Consider the following 9,211-nt stretch of genomic DNA (forward strand, 5'->3'; position numbering starts at 1 on the left):
TATCTATTTGAAATTCCCTAATTCTTCCTACGATTCTCTTCCCATGCATATTCTGAAAATGTTGAGCCTATATCTTGAACGAATAGACGAATGGATAGCTCAAAATAGGAGAAAATTCTACACTGTGTAAAATCTGAATTTTTGCTTTGTTTACATTTCAAACAAGTGCAGTTTTTCGAGGACAGCGTTCGTTTTCACAACTAACATATTTTGCTTGATTTCATCCAGCCACTTTGTATTGGTGACAGAGACCATTGGTCATTTGATCCTAAAATGTATGAGGATTTCAAGGATGTGTTCATGGCAGCTAAGTTTGACATATACGCGATGTTACAGGCGCCTCATAACCGGTGTACCCGAAACGTGATTTTGTAAACACTAGCCAATATGGCGGAAAGTTCACTTCGGCGTTCGTGTTTGCGTATTTTCCAAAACATTCTAAACGATTTTCGGGTTATTGGAGACGTTTTGGAATGATCATTGGTGTTTTCATAAAAGACAGATACCCGTGATCACTAATATGCTATTTTTGAAATTCATTTCTCCGAGTAGATATCCTAAATATAGATTTCAAAACATGCTGTAAATAACGCCGTGAGCGGTGATTTAGTAATGTGTAAAAAATGGCGACATTTACAATGTACCTATTTTTCAGAGGTCATTTTCAGTACTTTTGCTTGGCCTAAAATGCCAGTGGATGATATCACAGAACAGGAAATGTCCCACCTTATTCAAAATTGTGAAGTGTATTTGTGTTGGTGATGTATTTTGAATTTTATTCGACTTCAAAGTGAGGGTTGTAGAGGAAGGACATATATGTCCCTCTGGCATCCAGGGGGTTAAACCCCATTTCACCTCACCTCACCTCACCTTCCCAATTAGCCTCATTGACCTTCTGACCTTTGAGTTGATCAACTATTTCCCCTATGTGCACATCATAAACAACATTGAAAATGACTCCCATGCGTTGACTTAGGCTCTTCGGGACAGGGAAGGCACAAATTGATGTTAAGGACGTCTAAATAACGTAGACACTGTTAAAACGGAGGGGGTAGACTTGGCGAAATGGCGACCATAGCTAATTTAACACACAGCTGTATGATGTATACTATATGAAGAGGTTTCTTTCAAATTAAAATAGTTAATCTGTCCTACCAATTTGGTACATAATTTTCACGTATCGTTTTGATGACGTCTAGATCTATGTAGAAAATTTGCATCAGGCCGTGGTTCACAGTTTTCTTTAAATATAGCTTCTTGGACAAGCAGATAGTATCCATGTTTGTGTTTTCATATTATAGCCTCAGCTCAATATTTCCATATTGCTTACGACACTGAAGTGAAGGAGTATGGTATTACGCCCTTTTTTAAAGCAATATTCATGCGGGTGATACTACAATGGGCTTCACACATTGTACTCATATGGGGAATCGAACCCGGGTCTTCGGCGTGAAAAGCGACCGCTTTAACCACTAGGCTACCCCAACGTCCCTATGGCCCTGGAATAAAAACGTGGACTTGGTAATAAGAAATCCAATTATAAAGATAGCGTTTTACTTACTTATGTGGTATTCTGTGTTGGGTAATTAAGGATAAAAATGTGTAGTCTCGTGTACTGACACCTCTCATCACCGTTGACCAAGCGTTGGAGGGGCGGTCGGGTGGCCAAGCGGTTAAAGTGTTCGCCCGGGTTCGATTCCCGACATGGGTACAATGTGTGAAGCCCATTTCTGGTGTCCGCCCCCCCCCCCCCCCCCCCCCCCCCTGTGGAGCTACTTGCGCACGTGGTGCCAAGCTTTCCATGTATATAGACCACAAAACAGACTTAACGAAGGTCATATAAGAATTCTTTTTTTTTTATTAACTCTGTTATGTTCTTTGGTAATCCGACTATATCCGCGCAATGGGGGTTGAGTTACTGGTCCATGTTTCTCAACTGTTTGTCTGATGATGGTGGCCATTGAATAGGTGAGACTGTTCCCGACGCCTCAAGTAGAAAGTACAGAGAATTTGTGAAGAGACCACAAACATAGACTTGATCCAACACAGCTCCAGCGTGCTCCCCATCCTCCGCGACAGCAGCGTGAACCAGCCACACGTGCAGCGCGACATCGACAACCGCAATATGAAATAGAAGACTTGAAATAGTAAAGTTGATAACAGAGGCAAAACTATATCCTTTGCGATGTTCTGATTGGACGAATCCTTCCCCTCCTCAGAGATGCCTGTTTTGAGTCGGTTAAGACAAAGGAATGTTGAAGAAAGTAAGATGGTAATGCACATTACGACTTGTGGAATGAGAGACTTCAGCCCTATTGAGCGGGCCATTTGTTTCATCGACCAATACTGGCAACTCTCATCGTCCATTTCATCTGACGGCTCATCTCGGGAAATTCCGGAGAGAAACGTCCATGTCATAACGAGGTTCAGTACTGACGTGATGACGAAGGCACTTTTCAAATTTTTCACAATGTCTTTGTTTGTCCTGGGCGATAGGCGAATAATATTGCTCATGCAAAATGCTACAGCTAATAAGCTGCATATCGTGGTGATAACGAACACACAATCCACAAACAAGACGTAATGTTTGTTGCAACTCAGTATGACCTCGGGGCGGGAATACAAGTCCACTAGGAGGGGAGATAGGAGAACCGTCGTGATTGGCTCTGTCAAAGCAAGAGCCACCGGCAGTGATTGGCTGATGCGATACGATCCACACAATCCTAATGGTCTCATGGTTTAATCTGTATGTTGAATGGCCCTGACACGGTTTCTTGTTCAAAGTTCAGAGGTTATTGCATAATCTTCCCCACAAGCCACGTATTCACCTGCAACAGACACAGAACGACGGTTGATATATCTGATAATTAACGACAGTGTGAAAACAGGTGCTAACACACGTAAACAAACACAGGGGCTGCTTCTACGGGCCTGGCACAGGCTCTTGTGGACATACTTTGCTGGGTACAATCCCCAGAGAGCATTATCTGAGCCACTGAGTATTTATTCCCAGGTTATAAATCATACTGGGTATTCAAGATTTTCTTTCGGTATTCATTGTGGGGCTAGATATTTATTGTCAATATCCCTTCGTTGTGGGCTAGATACTGACAGCATCCCTTCATTCTGGGATAGACACTTACTGACAGTATCCCCTCATTGTCAGGCTAGATACTTACTGACAATGTCCCTTCATTGTGGGCTAGATACTTACTGACAATATCCCTTCATTGTGGGCCAGATACTTACTGACAATATCCCTTCATTGTGGGCTAGATACTTACTGGCAATATCCCTTCATTGTGGTGCTAGATACTTACTGATAATATCCCTTCATTGTGGGCTAGATACTTACTGACAGTATCCCCTCATTGTGGGCTAGATACTTACTGACAGTATCCCCTCATTGTCAGGCTAGATACTTACTGATAATATCCCTTCATTGTGGGCTAGATACTAACTGACAATATCCCTTCATTGTGGGCTACATACTTACTGACAGTATCCCCTCATTGTCAGGCTAGATATTTATTGATAATATCCCTTCATTGTGGGCTAGATACTTACTGACAATATCCCTTCATAATCGGGCTAGATATTTACTGACAATATCCCTTCATTGTGGGCTAGATACTGACAATATCCCTTCATTGCAGGCTAGATACTTACTGACAATATCCCTTCATTGTTGGGCTAGATACTTACTGAACATATCCCTTCATTGTGGGCAAGATACTTACTGACAATATCCCTTCATTGTTGGGATAGATACTTACTGATAATATCCCTTCATTGTTGGGCTAGATACTTACTGACAGTATCCCCTCATTGTCAGGCTAGATACTTACTGACAATATCCCTTCATTGTGGGCTAGATACTTACTGACAATATCCCCTCATTGTTGGGCTAGATACTTACTGATAATATCCCTTCATTGTTGGGCTAGATACTTACTGACAAGATCCCTTCATTGTGGGCTAGATACTTACTGACAGTATCCCCTCATTGTTGGGCTAGATACTTACTGATTATATCCCTTCATTGTTAGGCTAGATACTTACTGACAATATCCCTTCATTGTGGGGCTAGATACTTACTTACAATATCCCTTCATTGTGGTGCTAGATACTTACTGACAATATCCCTTCATAATCAGGCTAGATATTTACTGATAATATCCCTTCATTGTTGGGCTAGATACTTACTGACAATATCCCTTCATAATCGGGCTAGATATTTATTGACAATATCCCTTCATTATTGGGCTAGATACTTACCGATAATATCCCTTCATTGTTGGGCTAGATACCTATTGACAATATGCCTTCATTGTTTGGCTAGATACTTACTGACAATATCCCTTCATAATCAGGCTAGATATTTACTGACAATATCCCTTCATTGTTGGGCTAGATACTTACTGACAATATCCCTTCATAATCGGGCTAGATATTTATTGACAATATCCCTTCATTGTGTGGCTAGATACTTACTGACAATATCCCTTCATAATCGGGCTAGATACTTACTGACAGTATCCTCTCATTGTGGGCTAGATACTTACTGACAGTATCCCCTCATTGTCAGGCTAGATATTTACTGATAATATCCCTTCATTGTGGGCTAGATACTTACTGACAATATCCCTTCATAATCAGGCTAGATATTTACTGACAATATCCCTTCATTGTTGGGCTAGATACTTACTGACAATATCCCTTCATAATCGGGCTAGATATTTATTGACAATATCCCTTCATTGTGTGGCTAGATACTTACTGACAATATCCCTTCATAATCGGGCTAGATACTTACTGACAGTATCCCCTCATTGTCAGGCTAGATACTTACTGATAATATCCCTTCATTGTGGGCTAGATACTTACTGACAATATCCCTTCATTGTGGGCTACATACTTACTGACAGTATCCCCTCATTGTCAGGCTAGATATTTACTATTAATATCCCTTCATGGCGGGCTAGATACTTACTGACAATATCCCTTCATAATCGGGCTAGATATTTACTGACAATATCCCTTCATTGTGGGCTAGATACTTACTGACAGTATCCCCTCATTGTTGGGCTAGATACTTACTGATAATATGCCTTCATTTTTTGGCTAGATACTTACTGACAATATCCCTTCAAAATCGGGCTAGATACCTATTGACAATATCCCTACATTGTTGGGCTAGATACTTACTGATAATATCCCTTCATTGTTGGGCTTGATATTTACTGACAATATTCCTTCATTGTGTGGCTAGATACAGACATTATCCCTTCATTGTGTGGCTAGATACTTACTGACAATATCCCTTCATTGTGTGGCTAAATACAGACATTATCCCTTCATTGTGTGGCTAGATACTTACTGACAATATCCCTTCATTGTGTGGCTAGATACAGACATTATCCCTTCATTGTGTGGCTAGATACTTACTCACAATATCCCCGGAGGTTTATTCAATGTCCGTCCTCCACCTTGAGCTGAGTTGTTGACAGGACCAACCCTTGCCAATCATATAGACAAACACACATCCTCACTAGCTCGTCCCTTGGGCACGCCAGAAGCCTATGATTGTGGGTTCGAATCCCGGTTCGCCCCGATTATGTTCCTAGGTTTGTCAGCACCATACCCGTGCTCGTGGGTTTCACCGAAGTGGTAAACGTCTGAGACCTGCATCACTTCGGGCTTTCCTCCCACATTAAGCTGACACTCCGTGATATAACTGGAATACTGTTAAAAGCGGCGTTAAAACCCCAACTCACTCACCTCACTAGCTGGACATTGCAAAACAACTCACCTAGATTTCAACACAGTGTCATGAGCGTTATGACGTGATCGTTTACATTTTTCAAGCTATCAATAATCTGAGTAGACGTGAAATGGAAATACTAGAAACTGAAGGTAACAGCCGATGTTAGTTGCTAGGCAGACACACGTTATGGATGGCATGAAGATATAGATTTGCCATTATTCAGCAAATACGACTGACAAAGTGGGGCCGTCTATACAAGTAGGCGCAATAGCGGAGAGAACGCTTAGGTCTGGAAGCTTTGACATTTATTATTATATCAATATACTGAATTGGCATAATTTTACAAAGGATGCATATAAAACGCATGACTACTATACCTCCTAGTTACTCATACATTAAGGGGGGTACGTGCCATGTGCAACACCCTCCTCCCCTGAATGCCAAATACCATCGAATTTTTCACTCTTGTGTGTCACTGCTCATCCCTGAATCCTGAATACTACTTAACACAAATCTCAAAAGCATTTAGAAAAAGGGTGCCATTTGAAGCTAAGTTATGGAAAAAAAAAATTGAAAAAAGAATACCGAAAAAATTATTTACGTACACGATCATGCTTGTTTCATGTTGAATATCTGCCTTCCAAATACAATAAAATTTATTTTTCGTTTCGCGTACCACACTGCGGATTCCCTGACACCCTCTGAATAGACCTCCCAAATCCCGTGTACCAAAAGGTGGTTGGCAGCCTCATTTTTAGGAAAGTACAACATACAATCGCGGTATAGCGAGGATCAATATTTCCCTGACATGTTCGAGTGTCTACACTATAGCGCTGATATGCTGGGGGCGGACACGACAGAGACTGCAACGAAACGAAGTCACACATGAACCACGTACCCGTCTGACTCTTTGGTCCTCCATTTAGCGCCACCTCAAGCTACCTAGACTCGTACTCTGGCTTTGACAGTACCTGCGAATATTCGAGACTTGGTTTCTGCTCGCTCTGTTCAGGATGCGCCAGCTTGCCATGTGTAACTAGGTCGCACCGTCTCACACAGAGAAACATGATAGGTGGTCACGTGACTAGGGTTGACTATTCGGGCCATTTTTAACATTCAGATTGTATTGCAATAGCAGCCTACTGCTTTAGTTGTCAACTTTAAGGCTTGATAACTACATTAATGAAGGTCTTTGAAAGGCATTTAGAAGTGATAAACATAAGGAAGAGAATTTATGGATGTCAACTTCTTTATTATGAGAAACCAGAGACCATATAATAGATATTATATGGTCTCTGGAGAAACACAATGTTTCGGAGTATATGCTTACTCCTTCATTCACCTGATGATGGAGTAAGCATATACTCCGAAACGTTGTGTTCCTCATAATAAAGTAGTTGACATCCATAAATTCTCTTCCTTATATTAATGAATGTCATAGAAATGAATAAAATATTGCTGACAATATCAAAGTCGAACATTTTGATCCCTGCGAGAAACTCAACTCAGAGGGATGACAGTAACTCTATAAAGTTGTCATAATCCTTGCTAACCGACACCAAAGACGTATATAGATGTAGTGACCAGTTATCGGCGAGGACCAATTATCGCAAACCCCCGTTAAAGCGCGCACGTGATCGCATTTCATGTTACTTTTTCTCGTTTTCATAAGGAGAGAGAAATATTTATCCGAAAATGATGAAGAAAACTGACTCCTGTCAGGAAAACCCCCACAAAAAACACACTTCCTAAGCGCCCAGCTTGCTCAAAATCAACGTGCGGGAGTTGTGACGTGACTAATTACGCATAAATAAAACTCAATCAACACAATGTTTGTTTAACGCCGCACTCAGCAACGTTCCAGCTGTATGACGGCAGCCTGTAAATAATCGAGTCTAGACCAGACAATTCAGTGATTGACATCATGAGCATCGATCCACGCAATTTGGATACGATGACATGCAATGATACACACTTACCTCTTTGCTTACCATCGGTCTGTCATTTCCTCCCCAAAATACAATTCTAACATCTAATACAGCCATATTTCCAAAAATGCATAACCTGAATATATCGCGAAATCCTTAGTACATCTAGTATTATGGATAAGGATCTGCAAAAACAGGCTTTATTTGTAGTATTTTAGATAGTTTATTTATATTGATAGAGACATTAAATGAGTTTTTTTAAATAACATTTTACTTATTTCTGGTCGGCGGAATAAAAACATAACACTACTAGTCATGTCCCCATTTTATATGTTGTTTGGCCGATTCGTAAACCGTAAGTTTTTTAAAGTATGGCCCAAAGAATACCCCCGTGATAGCCTCCAAATATCACAGAAAGCTGTAGGGACTACTGGAGAGAGGTTCAAAACAAATGTGTCGTCGCACACACTGGGACTTTAAAGTGCACGTCTCATGGGTATGTACAACTTTGTAGAATTGAATAGATTGTAATAGTCTTATGTCCCAGACCCTAGAGAATAAATTGAAAAGGAGTCCAACTCAAGTCTAGAATGATTTGGCAAGTCTAGATTGCCTCAGCTCTGAAATGAATCAGGAGTGTGACAGTCGGAGTGTGTTTCTACACAATGCAACCTAACAAAATGTAACACGTGGTATTCCGAACGACAGTTACGGGCTTTACGACTGAATCCGCCTATCTCTTGCTTCTATGGGATAATCATGTGAAGGGAAGATACTTTGAATTGCCCGTAGTAAGTACTACCATATAACCTGGGCCATTTATCAGACATTCCAGAATATTCTTTGGTTCATTATCTTAAATTTTGAATCGAGAATTTGTGGTTCAAAGCGTAGTCGCCAGTTTGAAACTAGTGCCGTATAGCTTGAAAATGCTGCTTTCTGATTGACTAATGTCGACTTCATGTAAGCCATTTCATTAGTCGGTCAAAGTTCGCGAAAGGACGTTTTGACATGACCGGTAATGGGATGTCCTCAGATCTTTGTTTTACGTCAGCGAGAACTAAGATCTGGTTTAAAAAATGAGATTGGTGTCGACCCGAAGTGTCGAAAATCTCAAATGGAGCACCCAAGCAAGCACGCCTCCTTTCACGGTTACACATGCCCCCTGCAAAGCCAATTCAATTCAATTTATTTACTCAAAAACACACCTACACACCTGAGCATACACATATTCATTCAATACATTCAATATGACAGGACTGGAAATGATGTTTCAGCGGTAACATGTTTAAACAGTACATTGATAAATATAGAAAGATTCTTCACAGTACAGTTTGTTTAATTTGTACATATTTGGCCATTCATAGCTTACTTCAGGACTGTCAATAGTTCGTTTCTGGAGAAGAGTTTTACATCTGACCAGAGAGTCACCCCGACAGCAGGAGACATTCCCGGAATGTTGTGTCAGCGCCGGTTTCAATTGGCAAGTTGTGGCTATTAGTTCTAAATTTAAGAA

The 9,211-nt window shown here is 40.8% G+C and overlaps 1 protein-coding gene across 3 annotated transcripts; it reads right to left on the reverse strand.

Annotated features, from left to right (window-relative positions):
* Nucleotides 1–1,845: 1,845 nt before the first annotated feature.
* On the reverse strand, nucleotides 1,846–6,861 carry LOC124134093. Of its 3 annotated transcripts, none has more exons than XM_046498739.2 (2): nucleotides 6,739–6,861; nucleotides 1,846–2,828 (listed from the first exon to the last, which is right to left on the reverse strand). In XM_046498739.2, the coding sequence occupies exon 2, from the start codon at nucleotides 2,734–2,736 to the stop codon at nucleotides 1,933–1,935; it is 804 nt and encodes a 267-aa protein (XP_046354695.2). In that variant the 5' UTR covers nucleotides 2,737–2,828; nucleotides 6,739–6,861; the 3' UTR covers nucleotides 1,846–1,932. The 3 variants fall into 3 exon arrangements, with proteins under 3 accessions (XP_046354695.2, XP_046354694.2, XP_046354696.2); XM_046498738.2 differs by having other exon boundaries at nucleotides 6,666–6,840; XM_046498740.2 differs by lacking the exon at nucleotides 6,739–6,861 and adding an exon at nucleotides 5,449–5,593.
* Nucleotides 6,862–9,211: the final 2,350 nt, after the last annotated feature.

This window comes from Haliotis rufescens, unplaced genomic scaffold, assembly GCF_023055435.1.
Source record: "Haliotis rufescens isolate VD_foot unplaced genomic scaffold, xgHalRufe1.0.p SCAF_1, whole genome shotgun sequence".
Lineage (NCBI taxonomy): Eukaryota > Metazoa > Mollusca > Gastropoda > Lepetellida > Haliotidae > Haliotis > Haliotis rufescens.

What these genes read in the sequence shown, in the direction of transcription:
- LOC124134093 (XM_046498739.2), bottom strand. Translation starts at nt 2,736, where the DNA reads ATGAGACCATTAGGATTGTGTGGATCGTATCGCATCAGCCAATCACTG.